The 26,433-nt window shown below is 38.9% G+C and overlaps 1 protein-coding gene across 12 annotated transcripts in view; it reads right to left on the bottom strand.

Annotated features, from left to right (window-relative positions):
* The window catches only part of ZMYND11 (zinc finger MYND-type containing 11), a 124,765-nt gene that overhangs the window by 46,449 nt on the left and 51,883 nt on the right, over nt 1–26,433 (bottom strand). For 11 of the 12 annotated variants that reach the window (XM_058179757.1, XM_058179755.1, XM_058179756.1 and 8 more), the window contains exon 2: nt 11,087–11,221. In XM_058179757.1, coding sequence (XP_058035740.1) covers nt 11,087–11,202 — 116 coding nt within the window. In that variant the 5' untranslated portion in view covers nt 11,203–11,221. Of the gene's footprint in view, nt 1–3,335; nt 3,590–11,086; nt 11,222–26,433 lie in introns of those variants that run through there. The other variant, XM_058179760.1, reaches the window with a different exon arrangement.

The following is a 26,433-nucleotide window of genomic DNA, read 5'->3' on the forward strand; positions in this document are numbered from 1 at the left end:
TAACCGTATGCTGATAAATGACGTCCGTTAGCAGATTCATGTAAGGTAAATTGAGGTGGAGAGAGAGTCAACTCTGAAATAGGGCTGGACTTCTCCCCCCACCAGATACTAACTGAAGCCTGTTCTGGAAGGAGAAGAATCACAATAAGAAAGTGCCTCCCACTCCCAATTCCCTAGACTCCAGAAAAATACTAAGACTGATGGAACTAAAAAAGAAATCAAAGAAGCCCAAGATGAATGCACTATCCATGTCCTTTGCCTGTTAGATATCATCCACAAATATCATTAGGGCTATTTTTCTCATCTTCCTCTTCTTACCACCCTCTCAACATGAAAAATTTCATTGGATTCAGTGATGACCACTAAGGCAGGGGTCCCCAAACTTGTCAGCTTTAAGACTTTAAGCTATGTTCTCCTGGCTGGAGAATTCTGGGAGTTGAAGTCCACAAATCTTAAAGCTGCCAAGTTTGAAGACCTCTGATTTAAGGAAAAGACAAATCCTCCCTTTTTTTCAAGGCAGGCAGAACTATTCCTTCTCAGAGAAATATTCACTACTGCTTAGATCCAATAACATGTCACTCCTTCAAGACTTTTGACCAGCCATGGCACATGGATTGAAAATACAAGGCAGAACATAGTATTCCAATGGTGCAGTTCACTTTTTCTCAGATAATGAAGTTATCTCTATGGACCTATGCAGTTAAATAAAGCTTTGTGTGGATCCAAGAGACTTTATCTGTCTAGTCCCGGAGAAGTCAACTGCATCTAGAATCAGTTCACACACAGAATATTTTTATTCTAATGAGCAAGGAACTCCAGAGAGAGATATATCCAAAGGTGCTTTTTCAGGAGCAACTGGACTTTCTTGTTTTTTCCTTTGAAGATGTTTTGCTTCTCATCCAATAAGCTTCTTCAGCTCTGATAGGATAGTGGGGAATCCCGACAGAGCTAAAGAAGCTTCTTGGATGAGAAGTGAAACGTCTTCAAAAGAGAAAAGAAGAAAGTCCAGTTGCCTCCTGAAAAAGCACCTTTGGGACAACCATGACCTGGATGGCTGAGAACCTCTACAAACTCCAGAGAGGGGTAAATAATTGTTTTTATCTGGCCAACTTCTGATTGTAATAAATTGAAATTAAAACAGAATATTTTTTGCTACTTCTACAAGAGATCATCTATGGATATACAAATCACAGTAAACCTTTTACAAAGTAAGTTAATAAGAACCTGTTTGTTATACTGATTAAGATGCTAAATTAGAAGTCCAAAGACTGAGAGTTCTAGACTTCCCTTTGTAATGAAATCCATATGGGTGACATTTTTTGTATGCCTCTAAATCAGAGTTTACTTCTAGCAATTGCCTGGATAAGTCCCAAAAGTTTTCTCACCAAAATTTCAGAAGTGGTTTGCCTTTGCCTTACTCCCAGGGCTGGTCCAAGATCACTTTGTTGAAGTCTAAAGCAAGCCTAGAATTCATTCTCCCAGTTCCAGACTGAATTCCTTATGCATTACATCAAACTAGCTTAACTTGGGTGACTTTAAGGTGGTCATTTTCTCTTTAGCAACAGCAACCTCACAGGTTTGCTATTGTGAAAATAGAAAATTGGGAGCATTATATATATTGTCTTGGGTTGTACAAAGTAAAGGCTGGATAAAAATAGAATAATAATAACAATACTAAAATACAGCAAAAGAGTTATTTCAGGTAAAGAAAAATCCCATGCAGAAAATGTTAAAGGCAAAAACAAAAATGCTCAAAAAATACTACCAAGTGCCTTGCTAAACGTGGTAAGAAAAACCAGAAATATTAGTACAAATAAAATTATTAGCAAATAAATATACCCAATAGTCTCTTCAGAAATAACAGACAGCAAGAGAATTCCTTTTTGCTCTTCAGGATAGTCAGACAAGAATAGTACTGGGTCTTTTCTCTGGTTGGTCCTGACAATAATAAAATGGAGCACAAATGCTTTCTTAAAATACCAATGTTCTACAACTTTCTGCAATAGGGACCCAGCTCCAATTAACCTCTTTTGCTGCCTTTATCAAATGTGGTACTGCACAGAGAACATAAAGAAAAATGGACAATTATTTTAAATACATACATGCAAGGAAACCACTCTGTACTCTTCTCTTCACTAATCAAGAAAAATTAGGTTGATGGATATACCAGACAACACAATTTATGTTGCAGTACCCAGAATTAGAAAGCATCTTGAGACAGTTCAAGCTGGCTACATCCATGCTGAGTAGAACTGCATTATGGAGCATTTGTTAATCCTGGTGGCTTTTCAATATTATTTGGGTCAGTTCAAAAGATTTTTCTGCTTTGCCTTTCTGGTTTTTTATTTAAGTGTTTCTATGGTATATTTTATAGCAATAGAACTTTGATTGGATACAAAGCCATTTAGAAATGGTAATAGGATTATTTGTAAACCAGCATGGTCTAAAGGTTAAGGACCTGGACTAGGAGAAGGAAACCGAGTTCTGGTCTTGCGTTAGGCATGGAAGCCAAAGAGGGTTTAGGGCAGTGACCTTTTCGGCATTGAGTGCCCAAACTGGAACTGGAGTGCATGAGTGTGCATGTGTGCGTGTCATAAATCCAAAGACCAGCTGGCCGGCGCCCATGTGCACGCTGGCCAGCTTCTCTTTGGGTTTTAGGCATGAGCACCAGCCAGCTGGTCTTCATGTGTGCCAGAGCACCGGAAACCTGAAGGCCAGCTGGGTGGCATACGCATGCCTGCTTTTTGAGCTGTTTTCAGGCTGTTTGGGGGCCATTTTCAGGCTGTTTTTTGAGCTGTTTCCAGGCTGTTTTTCAGGCCAAAAACAGCCAAAAAACGCGGCCTGGAAATGGCCCCAAAATGACCCTGAAAAATGCCCCAAAAAAGCCTGAAAATTTTTCCAAGCCGTTTTCAGGCCATTTTCTGGCGCTCTGGCACCCGCGAAGACCAGCTGGGCCCATGGAAACCAAAAAAGCAGCTGGTGACGGCGCAGATGCCCACAGAGAGGGCTCTGCGTGCCACCTCTGGCATGCCTGCCATAGGTTAGCCATCATGGGTTTAGGGCCTCTCTCAATCTCAAGGGGAGAAAAAACTTTCAAAAGCACTGCCCAAAAAACTGGATGAACCTATTGGATGAAGTCACCTGGAGTAGTCACCTGACCTGAAGGCAAAACGAACGAACAAAAAAAAAGTAATACTGCTATAAAATGAAGCCAGCATTATAGGGAGAAAATAACCATGCTTTTAATAATAGACATTGGCATCTATAAGTGGAGGCAAGAATAAGTAAACAATTCCTTCCTTCTCCATTCTCTTAAAAGATCTGATTAGTCTTACCTTGGAGCAAGACAGATGAAGCAAAGCTATCTGTGCCGTGGCCGTGATCAGCTTCGTCTTAATACTGAAATAGGAAGAGTATCACACTCTTCTGGGCTGTTTCCCAGCCAGAAAAAAATGAAAACAAATTTGCTTGCGAACAAGTAAATTACACAACAGCAAGTTAATTCCTGTCAGATGATAAATCAATCCCAACGAAGCCAGGAATATAAAACAGTCCTTCTGCGATTTACCTTTCAAGAGTCGGTAAAAGTTTGTTCTAGTCTTTACTAGCGAACCTGTCTGATCTGGCTGGATGAGGCTGTTTGCCTACGGGAGGCTGAAGGGAGGAGCGAAACAGAGTGGAAAATCCAAACTTGCAAAGTCACTACTCTATTATTTAAAACGTAATCATCTCATAACCTTCTCAGCCACAAACAACAAGGAACAATTCCTTCTGGAAAAGTTAAAGCACCACAGGTAGTCCTCAATTTAAAACAGTTCATTTAGTGACTGTTTGGTTCATTTAGGAACTGCTTATAACTCCCCCTTTCAGGTTTAACATTATCAGATAAGCAGATAAAGAGTACAAATGTATAACTGTTAAAAACCTAATGCATTATACCTCTAAAGATTACTTGATTCCTTTTCTATCCATGGTTGGCACATTGGAGGAAGGCTGTTATATTATTCTTGATATTTTTAGCATTACTGTCAGGTTTTAAAGAAATGTTTCTACCTTAGTTATTACAACACAAACCAGCAAAATTGAAGAGTGAGAATTTAAGTTTGATATTGTGATATGAATTAGTGCAACAATTTTTAAACGTATATCTTTCTCTGATTTGGAAAGCTATTTATAAAATAGAGGAGTCTTTCAGCTACAGATACCGTAACAATTGAGAAGAATTACAATTCTAATGTACTTCATGTCATAAAATATTAATACAAATGTACATAGTTTTCTGAATATGAAAAAATTCATATTTAGCACTGAAAAAAGTGACTTATGATTGTTTTTCACACTTATGACCATTGAAGCATCCCCATGGTCATATAATCAAATTCAGCCATGTAGCAACTGACTCATATGTACGACAACTGCAGTGTCTTGGGGTCATTTTTTGTATCCTTTTGACAAGCAAAGTCAATGGGGAAACCAGATTCACTTAACAACCATGTTACTTACTTAATAACAGCAGTGATTCACTTAACAACTATGGCAAGAAAGTCTGTAAAGCTCACTTAACAACTGATTCACTTAGCAACAGAATTTTTTGCTTCAGTTGTGACTTTATGTCAAAGACTATCTGGTATTTCAAACAATATCAAATACAATGTAATCCCCATGAGAAAAAATTACAAATTATTTCCAAACTTTAAAAGCACTAGTGTCAGGGTTCCAAGGAACACCCCCAATGAAATAAAGCTCTGAGGCTTGAGCTTCCTCAAAGGTCCAATTTATCAGAGATGTCATATTGGCACAGCTGGGAAAACCCGAACTGAAAGCTTCCAGATTTTCCACACCCAGTTGACAATTCACAGCCCTGCCCCACACCCACAAGTTCATCACATTGTCTAATCAATTCTTCACACTCAATTGGATACAATCTTCTGGCAGTCTACATCAGACGCAAGCAAAAGTCCTTGAATACTGAATGTTGTTATGACTAACTTTCTAGTGCTCCAACAACAACCCCCTCCCAATTTCCCCAGCTGTGGCAGTTAAGAAGCAAAAAGAAGCTTGCCTTCCAAAACTGACAACTAGCTTATTTGAAATAAAAATGATTAAACCAGTCTCCACATAGATGTATCAATGGAAGAAGCCCAGATGTTCCTCCATGTCATTATATATTTAGTATATTTTTGTATGCTATATCCTGATATCAACAGCATTATCCTTTATATCTCACTGAATCTTACCACCACTCTTTTGTTTCTATTCAGCTCTTACCAGAGCAGGGAATTCTATGTTTTCAAGGAAAAGGCACTGTGATAGCAACTTCAAACATCATTACACTATTTTTTACTACACTCAAGAATAAAATAAAATGGGAAATCCCCCCAAAAATGTACTAAGAAGCAACCAAAAAATAGCCCCCTTCAAAATTTATGTATAAAAGCAATTTACATTTCAAAGTACTGCTGCCATGTTGTTTGAAATGTAGTACCTTTCATCATCATCCTGAATGATAATGTAGGCAGAAGTAGAATTCAGACTGATAAAAGCTTCTGAATGCCCAGTGAATTCTTTCTCAAGCTGAATGGGGTTAATTTCAATTTAAACCCACTAATTTCCTCCTTTGGAAATCATGCCTACAATCAAATGGACTGTAATCACTGTGTGCATGAATCCATTGCAATTAGTAATTTACTTAAAAATATAACAACTTCTGTGTGGTGTTATATAATGGAGAGATATCAGCTGGAGTCCCAAAGGTGCTTTTTCAAGAGGCAACTGGACTTTGTTTTTCTTTGAAGACTTTTCGATTCTCATCCAATAACCTTCTTCAGCTCTGACTGGATGGTGGGGAATGGAATCCTGACAGAGCTGAAGTAGCTTTTTGGATGAGAAGCAAAACGTCTTCAAAGAAAAACCAGAAAGTCCAGCTGCCTCTTGAAAAAGCACTTTTGGGACAACTGTGACCTGGATGACTGAAAATCTCCATAGACACATATCAGCTGGAGTTTCCAGGGTGGAAAGGTGATTCTTTCCCATTCATGTTTTACAAACTTTCAGCAATTTCATATAATACCTTTACCTAGTCAAGTCTCATTGGCAATAATTTTAATGCAGGTGAGACTTGCTTGTCCCGGTGACTAAATTCACTTTACACTCCTGAACCTTTCATTAACTTTACAGCTTATGATGTTAGGCAGCATTGTCCTACTTATACATGTCACAACAAATACAGGTATTTGTGCATCTGCATGCTATATAATTTCCTGGTGAACCATCTTCATTTCCAGAATAAAACTCTAGATATTAAATTGAAAATAATTACTTTGGAAGAAAATGTTTATGGATTATGAACATTAGGATAGCAATAATATACTCAAAGGTGATGTTTTCCTAGTATGCAATATTACTTTAATTTGTGTTAATATTTTATGACGTGAAGTACATTAGAAAGATTTTAATTCTCCTTAATTGTTATCTGTAGCTGAAAGATATTTCTATTTTACAAACTGATTTCCAAATCAAAGAAAGACATACCCTTAAGATCATAGCACTGATTCATATCACAATATCAAACTCAAATTCTTACCCTTCAATTTGGCTGGTTTGTGTCGTAACAACTAAGGTAAAAAACATTTCTTTAAAAGTTAGCAATAACAACACTAAAAGTATCAGGAATATCGTAACACCCTTATTCCAATGAATAGAAAAGGAATCAAGTGATCTTCAGAGGTAAAAATGCATTTTAGTTCTTAACAATTATACATTTGTACTTTCCATCTGGTCATCTGCTAATGTTAAAGCTGTATTACCAAGAAAATGTACAAGGGAGATAGTCACTCCCTAAATAATCATCCCAAAGACTTGAGCTTAAAAACTTGAAATCAACGTACAATAGGGAACAAAATGTACCTGCCTAATGTAAGTAAGCATTATTTTAAAAAATAAAATAGGAAGTAAGCTCATATTTTAAATTTTATTGCAATCTGATGAAATGCTAACAGAGCCAAGCAATTTAAAAGTCTCAATAAATTACTCTTTGGTTCAAGTGGGGATGAAATGTGTCTTTACCCAATAATACTTACTCTTCACAAAAACTCTGCTGAAGAAGCTCTGCTTTCAATTATTCCACCAACCAGTGAAGTACATAGGCATGGATTTAGTGATCTACAAAATGCTCCCGGAGAGACCAAGATCAATTTTTTCGTTATCAGCAGGATTCCAAAGGTATTCCAAGAAATTGTATTTTTAGGGGAAAATAAATAAATTAAAAACTGCCACCTCGAGATCCAGAGCAACTAGAGAAAATCATACCTATAGACTTGTCTTCACTGGAGTCTGCTTTTTCTCATACTGAAATCTGGTAACTTAATGAGACTGGGAACTGGTCTTGGAGGAAATGTAAATTCGAAACTTGATCTGAATTCCTCTTTCATAACATTCTTAGTCCAAACTATGTACTGTAGTAGAACAATTATAGAACTATTTAAATAAAAATGGACTAGTCTCAGAATGGGGGAAAAAATGCAATTCCAGTGAGAATAATGTTGCTCCTCCAGCAAAAAGTTTCCAACTCTACAAACTTAAGAATCTACTTACTTCTTTTTTAAAATGTCAGTTCTTCCAAAGCTGTGAATCCTTAAAAAGAACCTGTGTGTATGCTCATGTGTAAATCAGGGTCACACAATTACATCCATGTTAATATACAGATAAAACATCAGATCACAGGAATCCTGAAATGTATTATACTGAGTCATACTGGGGTCCATCACATCTCTAGCGAGAAGATTTCAGGCAACGGTATTTCCTGGTGAGGATGGGAACTCAACCTGGGAACTTTTGTCCATACAAAACTTGAGATCCAGTTTTATGCAGCAGCTGAAGTGCTAGACTAGAAACCAGAACACCAAGAGTTCTAGGCCTCCATTAGGCATGAAAGCCAGCTGTGCTAATAATTTTGTCTTACATCAATCCATTATGTGGGGAAAATAGGAGGCAGGAACATTACATATGTACATGGCCATGAGTTATCAAAAAATATAAGTGGAATAAAAATAAATTGTCAAACAAACATTCTACTACACTGTTTTCCCGAAAATAAGACCCTGTCTTTTTTTTTTTTTGAACCCTGAAATATGCGCTTGGCCTTATTTTCAAGGAGGTCTTATTATTTTGGGGTGTGTGAAGCAAGACAGGGCTCCTCTTGCCATCTTACCTGATTTCCAGCTCTGTCTCCCTAACCCTAACCAGAGGAAATGGCGGACACCAGCTATGCATGCATTTAAGTATTTTCGGAGAGGGCTTATTTTCAAAGGGGGCTTATTTTAGTGCATGCACTCAAAAGCCCGATTGGGCTTGTTATCCAGGGAGGTCTTATTTTAGGGGAAACAGGGTATAGCTAGAATAAGTTGCTTGGTCTACCACTCTATATATTGTGTAGTATATTTAGCATTTTATGGATTTCAAATATATTTTAATAGAGTTTTATTCTAGATTCTACTTCACTGGAAGCAAACAATCTAAAACCAAGCCAACCAGAGGTGAACTGCTACTGGTTCAGACTGGTTCACCTGAACTGAGAGCAATAAATGTTACCAGTACAGGCAAACCGGTAGTTAAAAAATTGCCACCGGTTCAGGTGAAATGGTATTTCCAACGATCAGCTGTGCTACGCAATTTATATTCGCTAGAAAGCAGAAAATCTTGCTTTCTAGCAAATCTAAATCATGCAGCACAGCTGTTTCCCCACTCTTGCTGTTCTACTTACCTTTGCAGACTCAGAAAAGGCTTCTTAATCCTCCTTTTTCAGCATTGCGCGATAGCGCCTGTGGTGCACATATGTGCGCACTACACATGCACGCGCAGAGCAAACCAATAACAAAGCGAACCAGTAGCAGACTTCAGAGCATTTCACCCTGACACCAATCCATATGCATTTGGTCTGAACTTTCTACAATATACAATACCTCTTGTTCTCATTGCATAATTGGAAAATTCCTTTCTCAGTGCAGCCAAGAGACCACTCTCACAATTTTTATTAATTTAATAAATACATTTCACTGAATTTCAGAAAGACTCATGAATTCCATGGAAACATGCTTAGCAACATGATCTAATTATCGTTCCTGTTACATATTTTCAAAGGGATAAACTAATCAGTGGTTTTTTGTTTTTTTTTACTTTTAAAGAATAACTGTGATGTGGTTCAAAAAATGTTGGCCACTCTGTTTCCTGGAATATATGCTTTACCAGTTTACACTGATTTCACATTTTACTGTAGCACAAAGAATACCTTGATTATGTACTTTGCAATATAATTTATCCCTTAGCTGCAACTTGCAATATATCATAATCTTTCTTCCTTTTAGGTGACATATTGCAATTTAATTCAGCCCTGTAGGTAAATAAAAATATCCAAGTCTTCAAAATGTTTACAACCTCATTTACATTTACCTGTGTGTTACAAAATGACTGAATCAATTCTGTTGCCATTAACTCTTCTGGAAAATACTAAGGAAACTGCTTAGTTGTTTTAGTCTGTTTTTATATGCCAAGAACAAAAGAATAACCAATTTTTAAAGGACCACATTCTAGAAAAAAGTAGAAAAATAGAAATTTCATATGAAGTATTTCTTCTCACTTTTAGTCATGAGGGATACTCAAAACAGCTTTCAGTGAACCATTCTGCAAGTAGAATAAGTTTTTTACTCAGCAAATACTTTTCACCTCCAGAAAGTTAAATGTCTATCTAGAGACCAGGATATAACAGCCGTTGTATCACCCACACCAAACAGTGTCAATGCAATCACAACACATTAACAAACATCAACACAGAGGGCTGCTTAAAGCAGAAAGTGGTGCTACATAACCTCTGCTTTGAAGTAACTTGGAGAACTGTGGCCAAATGAATTTACATTGCATGACACAATTATTATATTCAGAAATGATATGGAATATGAGAACAAGCATGATTTTCAGGGTTATGAACTTCCTCCTCCCCTTTATTCATGTCCATTGCAAAAGGCTGCAATTGTGTTTTGTGACAACTCATTGTACAGGATCATCCTTTTTTTTAAATTTGAATTTATATCCCGCCCTTCTCCGAAGACTCAGGGCGGCTTACACCGTGTTAAGCAATAGTCTTCATCCATTTGTATATTATATACAAAGTCAACTTTTATTGCCCCCAACAATCTGGGTCCTCATCCTGATCCCATTTACAGATTGTCTTAAAAATAAGACAACAAAATAGAATTATGGTGTGTGAACTCTGTTTTCAGGAAACTACAGAACTGCAAGTCATAGTTTCTCATGTTCAGATGTAAAGGCAAACAATGATTTGAAATAGAAATGTCTAATATGCATTCCTTCCATGTGGAGAAGAAGGGAAAGAATATTGCTCAGAAGTGAAAAATTTGTGGCCCTCAAAGATTGTTGCATAACAACTCTTATCTTAGCCAATGCTGGGATTTAGTTCAGTGACATTATACTCCCCAGCCAAAATGCATTATTCCCTTCATCTCACTGTGATGAATACCTGGAGGAAATATCTTATGCTGGATCAAATTATTTGTCTAGCCCTAATTTTCTACTTGATTGCATTGCCAGAATATTCCCCATCACCTCCTCTGAGTGGGTCACAGACCAAATCAGGATTTGAAATATACAAAGATATATTCAACAGTTAGTCTCTGGAACCATCCCAGACATTCAACATTATGTTTTGAAGTAGACAAATGGAACATATTTGCATAGGAGAAATTCCACTGAACAACTAAAAATATAATTATTTCATAGTTTTTATCTTTATAAGCAGTAAAAAAACCTCTTTAAGGCTACACAGTCTTCACAATGGGAATTTATTTTAAACTGGACCACAGGCATTTTACATTTTTCTATGACTGGCGAAACAAGGCACCAGATAAATCCAAAACAGTTCTGAACGTACTTTCTCCATTCACCTACTTAGCACCTGATCCAGGACTTTAGAGCATGGGCCTGAATCATTCTTATGTGTGATGATGCTCTATTTGCATAATTGGCATGTTTTCCTTGGCTCATATTATCATTTTATTATTCCAAAGTTACTTACTTTGTAATACGATCAATGTTAGCAATTTGCTTCTGGTTTCTGATGATTTCTATAGCTGACCAAAGGTGTTGGATAGCCTTTGTATCTGCTTGCCGCCGTTTCGTTAAACGTGCCATCTCCCCTTCACTTGCTGAACTGCAAGAGAAACAGCAATTGGAAATAAGTTTATCTTATTTAGTAACATTAAAAGTCACTGTTTTAATTTTCTTTGTAAAGATGCATCAAACAATGTATGTTTACTTTCACAGCCCGATACGGAAGCAGTCAACTTCTGATTAATGAAGGTCATTTTATTTTTCAGGCAGAAATCCGAAGAAGTATAAAAGGACCCCCACACACCCTTAGAAAAGAGTTAAATCACAATAAAGCTGGTGCCATTTAGAAAATAGATAGGTCTTATGGAAAATAGTTCATATAAATATGTAAAAGAATATTCTATGTAAAAATCAAGCCAAGTTTAAAATGCAACTTCCTTACAACTCAACACCCCCAAGTTACCTGTGAGGAATGGAGAGGATGGGAGGCATCTGAAAGGGCAACCCCCCCCCAGCTCAAATCCGTAGCCACAGAGAGCCCTCCCCAGCTGCAAGCAAAACAAGGATCCAAGAAAAAACGAGAAAAAAGAGATCCAAGAAAGGCAAGAGAATAAAGCCAAACAAAGTAAAATGAAATGAAATGCAAAGTATACAAAAGAAAAAATATCCAGGGAATTATTCCTAGCTCAGCTCTAAAGCTCTGGAGTGAAGAAATTAGCGTCCTTAGCTGAGGCAGAATTGAAAAAAACTAAAGAACGTCACCAGGGAGGCGGAACTTTGGAAGTTTTCAAATCAATCCACAGAGCTACAGCCTAGAATAACGCCGCCTGGCACCTCCCATCGCCACACTATGGAGAAGATGATGTTTCTAGAAACTTTCCCTGAAAGACACATCCCGTGAAACCCCTGAATCATGATGGCCGCCCTGAATTATTAGCATTTCAAACACTTGGAATGCCCTTGAAAGTTCTGAAGTCATATCAAACTTTTCTCTTGTGAAGGAAGAAAACATACACAACACCTCAACTTTTTCATTACTTGTTACTATTTGTTTTAAAAAATAACAGTTCAATATTTTATTCAATGTTTCTAAAAGACTTTTCTCCATTCATGAAGACAATTTGTGACCAATTGCTCTTTCCTTTCTGATCATGCCCAAATATTAACATGGATGTTTCTCTCCCAGCAATTTACAACAGATCTAACAGTTGCTGCAAAGCATGCAGGAGTTTCTCCCGTGTTTCCAGACATGCCTAACATTTTCAATGCATTCAAAAAAATCTCATTTCAATCATGGTTTCCTGAAACAGTGAACAATGGAATCCAAGCTTGCAATGAGGGCAGAGCAGATAACCAAGATCCACCATTAAAGACGGACTGCTTACAGATTCATTAATTTGTTAAGATTTCTTACGAACCATCTGAACTTCTCTCTAATCTCTAAATATCCCCAACCTCAAGAAAGGGAAGAAGGTGAAATTCACTAACCCCTATCTCATTCATGAAAAAACACATCACTCTTTCTCATTAGCTCTGAATGCAGTAAGTATGCTATTAAGACTCTCTTCACTTAAATATTGTTAACATAACCTATTGTGTCACCAATACTCTGAAATACTTGATTGGAAAGTTCTTTCAACATTAAGACTGTATCCAGAATAATAAGAATAATAAAAACAGAAAATCTATTTTAAATGTGTTTTAAAATATCTATGCATCCATTAAAAAAAGCAAAAAGAGGAGCAAGATAAAGCTCTATTATTTATAACAAGTTTTTAAAACTACAAAATACTACATCTTATTTTATAGATTTCCTCCCCATCTAAACAGCTATAACCAATACAACAAGAAAGCAATAAGAAAGCACTTTGTGCTGCTTACGTACTTATCCATCAGACAGCAAACAGCAGCCAGAAGTTACAGATAAACCGTTTATTGCCTACACTGGTCGCAGGCTAGAAAACTCTGCTTCTAAAGAAGTTAGTGATGCCTTCTAGAGGAGTGGCAGAACTTGGGGGTGGAGTCAAAAGAGAAATCTGCCTAGAGTCTCTACGCAGCCTCAATCTTAACTTCAACTTCTCTTGAATCTGAGAGCTAGTGCAGCTCATGCAGCAGAAATGTTAGATGGCACACAACCCATGTGAAGTATATTAGCAATAACAATAACACTAAGACTTATTGTATACCACTTCATAGTGCTTTGCAGTTCTCTCTAAAGGGTTTAAAGCAGGGGTCTCCAACCTTGGTCCCTTTAAGACTTGTGGACTTCAACTCCCAGAGTCCCTCAGCCAGCAGAGTTGGTCCACAAGTCTTAAAGGGACCAAGGTTGGAGACCCCTGCTTTAAAGAGTGAGCATATTGCCCCCAACAATCAGGGTCCTCATTTTAGCTCAGAAGGCTAAAATGCGGAGTCAACTCTTGAGAAGCTCTGAATTGAACTCCTGGAAGTGAGCAGTGATTTATCCTGCAATACTAAACACTGTGCCATCGTGGCTCCTATTGCAGTAATCCAAATGGAAAGTGACCAAGGCTTGACTGACCATGAACAAGGTTTTCTAGCCCAGAAAGAGGCTCAAGTGTTGCACAATGAATCTTGCAAAGGTCCTCCTAGCCATGACTGCCACTTGCTCCTTGTGCAGAAGCTTTGACTCTAAGACAGGGGTGTCAAACCAGGCCCGTGGTTCAGATCCGGCCCACAGGATGCTTAGGCCATCCTGGAAACAGCAAAGGATTGGCCCGCAATGCCTCTGCCAGCAAAAATGGAGCTCGGGGGCGAGGGCTCAGGCCCCATTTTCAGCCATGATGGCCTCCTGCAGCCTTCTGCCAGCAAAAACAGAGCTCAGGGGGCCCTGCTCCATTTTCACTGGCTGCAGGAGGCCATCATGGCAGAAAACAGAGCCGGGAGTAGGGGGGGCGCACTCATTTTCATTGACAAAGAGCTAGCAAAACAAACTAAAAAAAAAAAACAAAAGGAAAAATATTTCCCTTTTTGCATTTGAAGATGCAAGAAGGGACAGGAAAGGAGAAAGGGAAAGAGGAAATGAAAAGAAAAGAAAAAGAAGGGAAGATGGGAAGAGAGCAAGCGAGGAAAAATAACAGGGGAAGGAAGAAGAAAGGAGAATGAAGAGGGAAGAGGGAAGGAAAAAGGGAGGGAGGGAGGAAGGGAGGAAGGAAGGAAGGAAGGAAAGAAGATTATGAGAGTGAGGGAGGGTCTGAGGGAAATCCTGCCTTAGCACTTTGCCACCACAGATGCCCCTGACACGAGTTACGTTGATCTGGCCATGCCGACCCTTTTTGCATTTGAAGATGCAAGAAGGGACAGGAAAGGAGAAAGGGAAAGAGGAAATGAAAAGAAAAGAAAAAGAAGGGAAGATGGGAAGAGAGCAAGCGAGGAAAAATAACAGGGGAAGGAAGAAGAAAGGAGAATGAAGAGGGAAGGAAAAGGAAGGAGGGAGGAGGAGTGGACAAAGGGAGGAAGGAAGGAAGGAAAGAAGATTATGAGAGTGAGGGAGGGTCTGAGGGAAATCCTGCCTTAGCACTTTGCCACCACAGATGCCCCTGACACGAGTTACGTTGATCTGGCCATGCCGACCCTTTTTGCATTTGAAGATGCAAGAAGGGACAGGAAAGGAGAAAGGGAAAGAGGAAATGATAAGAAAAGAAAAGAAAAAGAAGGGAAGATGGGAAGAGAGCAAGCGAGGAAAAATAACAGGGGAAGGAAGAAGAAAGGAGAATGAAGAGGGAAGGAAAAAGGAAGGGAGGGAGGGAGTGGACAAAGGGAGGAAGGAAGGAAGCAAGGAAAATTATGAGTGTGAGGGAGGGTCTGAGGGAAATCCTGCCTTAGCACTTTGCCACCCACCATAGGTAACGCTGACACGAGTGATATTGAGCTGGCCATGCCCACTCTAGTCATCCCCCCCCCCGAGGTCAAACACAATGAAATCGAGTTTGACAGCCCTGCTCTAAGAGAATCCCAAAATTGCACAAGCCAACTCATCCTATTATCCAGAGTCAGAGATGAAATACCTGTTCCTGGAAAGCCAAAAAACAGAATCACTCCATTTTACTAGAATTGAACCTTCTAGACTAGGAGTGTCATACTGGTTTTCTTCAAGGGCTTGATAAGCATTGTAGTTCTCCTCTGTGGGCCGGCTGGGGGAAGAGAAGATGGGATGAACTGCATAGCTCTCCAATGCCCCATTTTGGTTGGCAGGGTACCGCAGGAGATTGTCCAGGCCAAAAACAAGGTGTGGCCCCCACCCTATGCCCTGTTTTGGCTGTCAGAGGCAGCTGGCCGGTTTTTTGCTATTTCCAGGCCGGCCCCGCAGGCCATATTTAAGCACCCTATGAACCTTGAGTTTTACACCCCAGATCTAAATCCTTATAGCCTTTAGACAACTCAGCCAGTACCACCACAGCATCACCTGTCTGGGTGGGGTGAGGCATTAGGGACTGGTTCAAAAGTAACTTTAAGAGTGCCTAGTCAATGTTCTCACTATGAGGGATCTGATGGTTGGACATACTGAACTAGAGGATCTTTTGAAATCTGTAATTATCAATTAATGTATCTATACATCGAGCTATACTGCCAAAGGGCAACTATGATAGCTGATATTCTGCAACACCCTCCTGATAGGATCAATGAAAACTGGAATGATCCCCCAAAAGACCCATCTTTCTTCCATTAGTAAAGAAGAAAAAGCAAGCATGTGGATGCAGCTAAACGAAAGTTTGCTATGCTACAGAGCCCCCGACTATGACATTACCCACGCAAATATGCTAACCTCAATGCTAACATGGGCTACCTCTTGCCCATACCCTCTCATCTTCCTGGGTGACTTAAATCTACCTCTCATTAACTGGACAACTAATGAATGTTCAACTGACCCAATCCATACTACACTATACAACGCTGTTACAAACCTAGGTCTTGAACAACTTGTAACTAACAATACAAGACTCAACAACTGCCTTGACCTCATCTTCTGCAACAATCCAAACTCAATTTATGGACTACAAATTAAAGAACCTTTTTCAAACAGTGACCACTGCATGATTGATTTTCGTCTCAATATACGTCCATACTTAAATCGTCATAACAACAGAACTCCCAACTACAACTTCAAGAAAGCCAATTACGACCTTATAAACAACGATCTTTCATTTCTGAACTGGCAAAATCTGTTTGCAACCTGCATAACCGCTGATGACCTCTATAGAGTCTTCCTACTTGAAATCAATAGAGTCATTAAATTATATGTACCACGAATGACTACCATGTCCAAGAAAAAAAAACTACCCATATCAATAAAAAAGCTTCAATCAAAAAAAAAATCCCTCTGGAAAAGAAACAAAAAAGGCTATGTTACAAACTTCAGAAACCGCTACAGAAACATATGCAACCAAATAAAAACTGAATGCACAAATTACCACACCAAGCAAGAAGAAAACCTTCTACGCACAAATTCCAATCGTGCCTTTTATAATTTTGTCAACAATAAACTTAAAGACTCAAGATCCATCCCACCACTAAAAGATTCTAACAACAAAGAATGCAATGACGAAACAGTCAAAGCAAACCTCTTCAACATTTTCTTTGGCTCAGTTTTTGTTAACTCCGATAACACATATCCAACATTCCACAAACGAACCAGCAATGACTATGATGATTTAACTCATATAGATTTCACAGAAGACAACGTTGGTAAAGCTCTTCACAACTTAAAACCATCGCTTTCTATTGGACCCGATGGACTATGTGCATATTTCTTAAAAAAACTTTCCATTAATATAGCTGAACCCCTAAGTATTATCTTTGATAAAGCTTTCACTACCAGTTCTCTTCCCAAACTTTGGTCACTAGCCACAGTCATCCCCATCTTCAAAAAAGGAGACCCCAGCTTAGTCGAAAACTACAGACCGATCTCCCTTTGCTGCGTCACCTGCAAAGTCATGGAATCTATCATCAATCAATCCATTACCTCACACTTAGAAACTAACAACCTACTCTCCAACAAACAATTTGGTTTCAGGAAAAGTTATCATGTAACTTACAACTTCTCCACTGCAAAAACATATGGACTTCAAATCTAGATCAAGGCAAATCAATAGATGCAATCTACATAGACTTCTGCAAAGCTTTTGACTCAGTAGTACACGATAAACTTCTCCTTAAACTAACATCCTATGGCATCTCAGGACCCCTCCACAAATGGATATCTGCTTTTCTGTCTAACAGACAACAAGTGGTCAAAATTGGCAATGCTTTATCAAATCCTGTTCCTGTCAAGAGTGGCGTTCCTCAAGGCAGCGTCCTTGGACCAACACTCTTTATTCTATACATTAATGATCTTTGTGACCATATCTCAAGTAATTGTGTTCTCTTTGCTGACGATGTCAAACTATTTAACACCACAGACAACACTTCTATCATTCAAAACGACCTTGACCATCTAACCGCTTGGTCTAAAAATTGGCAGCTCCAAATTTCAACCAGCAAATGCTCAGTCTTACATATAGGAAAAAAGAACCCTAAAACTAAGTACATACTAGAAGGACATTACCTTACAGACGACCTCCATCCCGTTAAAGACCTTGGAGTTTTCATGTCAAATGATCTAAGTGCCAAAGCCCACTGTAACTACATAGCAAAAAAAGCTCTAAGAGTTGTAAACCTAATTTTGCGTAGCTTCTTTTCCAAAAACACCACACTACTAACCAGAGCATATAAAACATTTGCTAGACCAATTCTAGAATACAGCTCACCTGTTTGGAACCCTCACCACATCTCTGACATCAATACAATTGAACGTGTCCAGAAATATTTTACAAGAAGAGTTCTCCATTCCTCTGAAAACAACAAAATACCTTATCCCACCAGACTTGAAATCCTAGGCTTAGAAAACTTGGAACTCCGTCGCCTTCGACAAGACCTAAGTTTAACTCACAGAATCATCTATTGTAATGTCCTTCCTGTCAAAGACTACTTCAGCTTTAATTGCAATAATACAAGGGCAACCAATAGATTTAAACTTAATGTAAACCGCTTTAATCTAGATTGCAGAAAATATGACTTCTGCAACAGAATCATCAGTGCTTGGAATACTTTACCTGACTCTGTGGTCTCTTCCCATAATCCTAAAAGCTTTAACCAAAAACTTTCTACTATTGACCTCACCCCATTCCTAAGAGGACCATAAGGGGCGTGCATAAGCGCACAAACGTGCCTACCGTTCCTGTCCTATTGTTTTTCTTTTCTTCTTCCTATATATGTTTATATGTGTATATACTATATAATCTTTTTGTATGATGTTGTGACAAAATAAATAAATAAATAAATAAATAAATTTCTGTCAATATATCTGAAGGAGAATGAAGCATCTGCAAGAAAACAGCCAAACTCAGAGAGCACCAAGGATCATACAGTTCAACCCTGAACTACAAATTTTCTTTTCTATTGGAAGAGAAGCATACTGGAAAATTAATGCCATTTTGCATTCATTCATTACATAATTTCTGTTGCACCCAATCCCACAGACTCTTGGTAGCTTTGCATAAGGATATTAATCTTCTCAAGCATCTTAAAAACATTCGATTAAAAACAAGCAACACATAACAGACTGCTCTAGTCTACAAAGTGCACATCTTTTGCTGCTACTCTTTACACAAGAAGTGTAGGTGTTTATATCTTGAGTAATAATAGTATATGGATGGAGGGCAATTAGATAGTGTTAGTCCCTGAATCTGTGCCTCTTTCATATCCTGAAGGGAAACAATTGTTCCCAAGCCCATCACAAAGGGCGAATAGACTTCATTTGCAGCATCACAGGTAACATGGATGCAAGTGTCAATATCAGCACTCTGATATTGTAATGTATTGGCAACAGCAATAACACCTTAATAGAGGTTTAGAACTGCTGAAATTTCAACACTGAACTGACACTTATCACTTGCACCTTCTGGGTTGTCTTCAGAAGCAAGAAAATCCCCAACCATCTCCTGAAAAACAAAGTGATCCATCAAACTTCTGAAGTAGACCATCTTAATCTGCCCAACTTTCTTATGCAGGTGCTGGAGTCAGAAACTGAGAAGAAAATAATCTGACAATGATACAGGATTAATCACAGCTGTCCTCCAACTTTTCAATCCGAGATAAAATAGTAGATCAGAAACCTTACCACTTCTAAATGTTGATTCACAATTGTTTGAGACAAGCTTTTACTTGTCTTGAAGGCCAAGATTTCCTTGGTCATTGCTTAATATGTATAATAGCAATCAGTATCCAATTGATTAGTTTCAAGTACCTGACAAATCTGAGTAGAAGTTAATATCATGATAGCATACAAACTGAGTAGAAGTTAATATCACGATAGCATAAATCAAAGGCTTGCAGGCTGGATCTGGCCCACGATGTGGTTGGATCTGGCCTGTGGGGCCATCCTGGAAAATGTAAAAGGCCAGCCCGCATTGCTTTGGCCCGGTCTACTCGCGTTGCTTTGGCCCAGTCTACCCAATACAAAGAGGAAACATGCCAGCAGTTTGGGGAGTGGTGTCAAGCTGACCACGCCCATCCAGCTGGCCACACCCGCCATTGGCCATGCCCAGTGAGTAGCGTCAAAATGGCTATGCCCACCCAGTCAGCCACCCTAGAGGTCAACCACAGCCCTGATGCAGCCCTCAATGAAATTGAGTTTTATACCTCTGGCATAAATAGACAAAGCGGCATATATTGAAGCAGGAACATTGGTGTAATCCAAAGAAAATCAGATCTCCAATCTCTCTCTCTGGCTTTTTCCATTGAAACTCTTTTTTTTTAGATTTGTGCATACAAAAAATATATACTATACAATTAAGTTGTAGGTTCTCTCTTAACCCCAAAAAGGAATTATATAACCCTCCTAATTATATAACCCATTAAGAGGTGACTGCTACGTAAATGGCATTTCATGTTGCTCCAAGCTGAGGTATTAGAAAAATACCACAAAATTTAATGTATTTTCAGTTGCCCCCAAACATGCTTTAACTGTAAAATATACATGTTCTGAAAAAGAAAAAATTCTATTTAGAAGTCAATGGTCACAATTATTTTATACCTTAGTTCTGATCTCCAATTGGCTCACAGTTTACTGCTGTTTCTTTCCCAAGATTAAAAATGTAATTTTAAAAATTAAAACTTTAAAATAATTTAAAACAAAAGTGTTGTAAAAGTCAAAATGCAAGTCTGAATACAAAGTGGAGATTCAAAATCTATTGCTAATGAGCAAGAAATCAGAGTTGCCATTCATTTTTCCTGTGGGGGGAAAAAAAAAAGCTAAATTATTTCTTAATGGTTCATTTGCAGGGGTATGACTTATTTTTTAAATATGCATGCTGCTGAATCTTTACAACTCATTAGAACACAAAATGTTATAAGAACAATTATAATATTTAATTTAAAAGAAGATGTCCAAGCAGAGATAATCTTAACTACTCCCTGAAGACAGGAAAATAGGGCCTTCAAAATTGCCTGCAACGTCAACACCAGGCGTCAGCCTAGTTTTTAGAGGAAGGATATTTCATAATGTAGACACAATAGAAAAAAATTAGCTTGTAGCCTTATTCCCAGTCCATCTCAAAGATGCAAATAAATAAAATTGGACATGCCTATTCTGTTGACTTTTCTGAAGTTGAAAAGTGGAATGAAGAAGCTATAGTATAGTCACCACAGTGCAAGCTTGAAGTAGCTTCCCCATCCTCTTCGTTTTTCAGGGCAAAAGGCAGAAGGAGTAGCAGAAAGAAAATGGATCGAAAACATAAGAGTACTACTGAGTGCATTGATCAATAAACTTTTTGGAGTGGCCTTTTAAACTGTTGTATTTTTTTAAATAGTGTTGCATTTTGTAATTTCACGTTGAGTACTTTTCAGGAGACAAGATAGGCTAAAATACTGTGAACATATAACACATCTAGGCAACACTCATGATGAAATATGTTTTAACACAATTCAAAGGTTACCTGTGCTTCTGGCATAAACTTTTTTTTAAAGAAATGAGAAGACACAACAGTTGCAAAACAATCACATCAGTGACTTTCAAGACTTTAATTGGGGAAAAAAGGCAATAACAGGAATTTCCTCACCTAAGTTATCAAACAACTCGGCAATCTCAAATTTAGATTAAAAACTCTTCAATTAATTTGAAGTCATTGCAACCAACTTGGAGAAAACTTGAACACTGGGCTCTATCTAACAAAATGAAATTCAATGTAGAGAAAAGTAAAGTCTTACACTTAGGTAAGAAAAACCAAAAGTACATATATAAATTAGGTGAAAACAGGCTTAATGGCATTGACTGTGAGAGGGATCTAGGAATCTTAGTGGACAATCAACTAAATATGAGCCAGCAGTGTGCACCTGCAGCCAAAAAAGCCAATACAATCTTAAATTGCATTAACAAGAGATTAATGCAATCTCTGTTGCATTCAAGATCAAGATCAAGTGAGGTACTAATACCATTCTATAAAGCCTTAGTAAGACCACACCTAGAGTACTGCATCCAGTTTTGGTCACCACATTATAAAAAAGATGTTGAGACACTAGAAAAAAGTGCACAGAGAGCAACCAGGATTATTAGGGGACTAGAGGCTAAAACATATGAAGAACGGTTACAGGAACTGGGCATGGCTAGTCTAGTGAAGAGAAGGACCAGGGGAGACATGATAGCAGTGTTCCAGTATGAGGGGCTGCCAGAAAGAGGAGGGGTCAAGCTATTTTCCAAAGCACCTGAGGGCCAGACAAGGAATAAAAGGTAAAGGTAAAGGTTCCTCTTGCACATATGTGCTAATTGTTCCCGACTCTAGGGGGCGATGCTCATCTCTGTTTCAAAGCCGAAGAGCCAGCGCTGTCTGAAGACATCTCCGTGGCCATGTGGCCGGCATGACTAAATGCCAAAGGCGCACGGAACGCTGTTACCTTCCCACCAAAGGTGGTCCCTAGTTTTCTACTTGCATTTTTTACCTGCTTTCGAACTGCAAGGTGAGCAGAAGCTGGGACAAGTAATGGGAACTCACTCTGTTACGCGGCACTAGGGATTCGAACCACTGAACTGTCGACCTTTCAATCGACAAGCTCAGCATCTTAGCCTCTGAGCCACCGTGTCCCTTAGACAAGGAATAATGGATGGAAACTGATCAAGGAGAGATTCAGAAATAAGGAGGAACTTTCTGACAGTGAGCACAATCAACCAATGGAACAGTTTGCCTTTAGAAGTTGTGGGAGCTTCATCACTTGAAGCTTTTAAGATAAGATTGGACTGCCATTTGTCAGAAATGGTGTATGGTCTCCTGCTTAGGCTGGGGGTTGTAGTAGATGACCTATAACAGTGATGGCTAATCTTTTTGCCATCGCATGTCAGGAGGGAGGGAGGGGGCTCGTACGTGGATGTGCCCACACCCGTAATTCTATGTGCCCCACCTCTTCACAACCCCCCCGGCTCCTGGCACACAATGACCCGGTAGGCCCATTTTTCCTCTCTTACCTGGCTCCAGAGCCTTTCTGGGGGGGGGGGAAACGGCATTCCCAACTTCCAGTGGCACTGGAAGGCCCGTTTTTTTGCTGTCCCCAGCCTTCAGGATCTCTCTAGGAGTCTGGGGAGGGCGAAAACAACCTTCCCCCCCCAGAAGTCCTCCGGATGCCAGATATGGCTGGTTTGCCAACTTTCAGTGGGACCAGAAGTTGGCAAACGTGCGTTTTCAGCCTCCGGAGGACCTCTGGGGGAGGAGGCCGTTTTTGCCCCCACAGACTCCTAGAGAGACTCTGTAGCAAGTGAGAGAGAAAAGTGGGCCTTCCCCACCACTGCCCGAGGCCCTCCAGAGGCAGGAAACAGCCTGTTTCCCTAGTTCTGGTGGGCTCAGAAGGCCCGAAAATCAGCTGGTAAGTTCAACACTCCTGCTTTAGGCCCAGGAAACAAGGAAAACATTAAAAAGAAATTCAGACAGGCTCTGGCCTAGCTCTCTGGGCTGTAAGAGAGGAAAAAAGGAAAAATGCAGCCAAGTTTTCAAGATTCTGTTACCGTAGCTTATATCAATAAAATGTAATTACAGTCAGACTTGTAGAGTTAGTTTCCTGGTTTGGTTTACCTCAAAATCTGACACAACAGAAATTAGACCAATCATCTCATTGTGCCTAAAGAAATGCGGCGTAACTGGTTTATGGTATAATCTTTAATTTCACAACCCTACCACTGCAACTTGTGAAAACTTTGGTGCACTTTCATAATCTGTTTGTTGTAATATTAGGGAACAGAGTACTTGCACTGGATGTAAGAAAGTGCAGAAACTTTTTTTTTTTGATGGCAGGGTAAGTTCCTTAAAGACATGCTTCCTCAGTAATGTGATTGTCTATGAGTACTGTCATTACAAAGCTCAAGAGAAGGACTAGCAATAAACGAAATGAATAAATAAATATGCAGTGAGTTGGAGCTTTGTGTAACTCAGCAATGGAGAAAAAGGCCTGCTTCACTCCTTCTCAATGGGGTATGAAACTGTGGGCAACTGTAACCTAAAATATCTGGGGATCAAACAGTAAGGCAAGATTCACCTAAATTGTGACTCTGTATGTAGAGGAAGTGGGTTCCATTGGAAGAACTCCTTGATCAATAAAATAAAAGGAAGCAGGAGCAGCTTTGGAGAAGCTGGGTTGAAGAAACCATTCAAGTCCACCATTCAAGTTCAAAGTCAAATGAGCCATGCTAAATGAATGAAAAGGGTCTAAAACAGGGGTGTCAAACTCGATTTCATTGAGGGATGCATCAGGGTTGTTTTTGGCTTCGGGGGGACGGGAGGCATAGCCAGGGGGCATGACCTGCTCTACGTCACTCATGTCAGGGGTGCCTGCGGTGGTCCGATCGCTCTGCCAGTGAAAACAGGCTCCCGATCTCCGTTTTTAGCTATAATGCCTCCTGCAATCCTCTGCCAGAGAAAACAGAGCTTGAGAGGGCTGCCCACAGCCCTCTCGAGCTCCGTTTTTTCTGGCAGAGGCACCACAGGCCATTTCCAGGGTGGTCCCATGGGCCAGATCTAAGCACCCCATGGGTTGGATCCAGCCCCTGGACCCTGAGTTTTGTACCCCTCAAATAAATTTGTAAAACTGTTCAACAGCTCCGCTATCAGAGCTTCAATTATAGACTCTGCAGACAGCCGAGAGACCCCTGGCAATGGCTAGAGCCGAAGCTCCAGCAGGGAATTCAAATTCCAACAATGCTGTATTAAACTACTAACTCACAGTAGAAGATCAGAAAAATAAAGTCCAGAACAAGTTCAGCAGAAAATATCCAGGAACAGAGGAGAAAGCTCTTGACACGTGTGTCCAGTTTGAAGGACTGAGTCAAAAGCTGGAAGCTCCTAGCAATGAGGGTGGGACTTAATAACTCTTGACAAACTCAGTCCTTCAATCTGAACAGACGAGTACTACCCATGCCTGGCTGCTGTCTCCACCAATATGGAGAACTGCTAGGTTCAGGCTTTTTCTGTAAAAGATTAATCCTCTCTGTTTGCAAATGAACATTGTTGTCATGAGATTTTTTTAAAAAACCCGGGTAATACCAGGGTTTTTAAACCCTGGTAACATTTGAAACTCTGATCCATATCTATTAGGTAAACTTATAGATATTTCAGATTCCAGAATCTCAAAACTCATCCATGATTTGGGAGCCAGAGGATGAAGGGGGTACCATACTTGGTATATCATCATTGCAAAAATTGTGGACATGTGCATATATCCAACACTTTGGTATCAATGTGGGTTTTTTTCTAGAATTATGCTTGGGAGATGACAAGATAACTCTAGGAGAAATAAGTACTCCAGACAATTATTCCCAAGCACTGTGTCTTAGGCAAAAAAGTATTGGCTTCAAAAAACAATGGTTTTAGTATGTGTAAAAATAATCACTAAAGCAATTTAATCATCTAATATGTAGCTATTGTATCCTACAGCAATCTCAAAATCAGGTATTTCTCAACTACTAAATTTCCTATTAAAAGATCTGAAACAATCCTCAATTTTTCAATACATTCAAAATCTCCAAGAACAGGTCTTTTAATTTTGCCACAAATCTTTCTCCTGGCCACATAAATTTCTTTGCTGTTTTCTCCCTTATTGAAATTTAAAGCAGCATTTTCCATTAAGTAATTTCTGAATAGAGAAACCCAGCAACATAGAGGAGAAATAAAAAATGTTAAGGTAACTATTACTTGAACCTTATTTTATTCAAATATTTAAAGGATTATAGATGTATTATTTCTTTAATGCTAGCAAACTCATGATTTGCCACAAAAATGCATCATGCTAGTGCATCTCTCACGTCATAATTTAGATAATATTTTTCTTCAAATATATACAATGCAAGTCTCTAAATTTGTTTTTATTTGTTCTCAGTGATTACTGAGAGAATAAAATAATTTCAATAATTAAGATGCACTCATCCTTTCAACACAATGTTCCCACAATTATTTAAAATCAGCTAAACTCACCAGTAGCTTCAGTCACAAAATCTATACAATATTTGGAGTTCATCCTACTAAAGAAATTTCTTCCAAGGGGAGAAAAAATAGAGCTCAAATGCAGGATTTCTAGATAATATATTTATATTTCCATTAATAATGCTCTATTTCTAACAAAAGTGTCACTCTACTTACAAAATCTGTAGTCCTTTTTCATAGAAAGCCACTGAACTATATCAAGAAGAAAGCTGCAAATGAAGCTTCCTGTAAGTCTATTTAGATAATAGTTTAAATCATATTTCAGTTTCCTGTGAGCCTATTTGGGTAACAGCCAATTCTGAAGGCAGTTTTCTTGAACAAAAGAACAACTTTCCCAAGAGCTTCTCTAAGTCCAGATCCAGATCCAGATTCTCTAAGTCCAGATCCAGATCCAGATTCAAATAGGTCCTAGTGTATTTTAACTATAAAACCATGTTGGCTGAACAGCAGAATGTAAAACGGGACTACTGGCCTTCAAAACTCTGTGCTGCATCAATTAAGAGTCTTCTGTATCCAATGCCATCTAACTGTTGCATGGATTTTTTACAATCCAAATCGAGTAATCCTAAAACAGAGGAAGTCAATAAATGAAATAAAATAGGCAGAGGTTTTGGATACTTTAATCAACAGACTTCCAACAGTTAGCTGAGGAACAGATCACTTATTGGAAAAAACATGCCTGGCTGCCACCAGCATGTCCATCTTCTCAAATGTTGCTTTTTTTGCTATTATACTTCTTGAGATTAAAAAACCGCTTTCTGTTCAACTAGTTGATTATTAAAGGATATGTATCAGCCAA

The sequence above is a fragment of the Ahaetulla prasina genome, chromosome 4, assembly GCF_028640845.1.
Source record: "Ahaetulla prasina isolate Xishuangbanna chromosome 4, ASM2864084v1, whole genome shotgun sequence".
Taxonomy (NCBI): domain Eukaryota; kingdom Metazoa; phylum Chordata; class Lepidosauria; order Squamata; family Colubridae; genus Ahaetulla; species Ahaetulla prasina.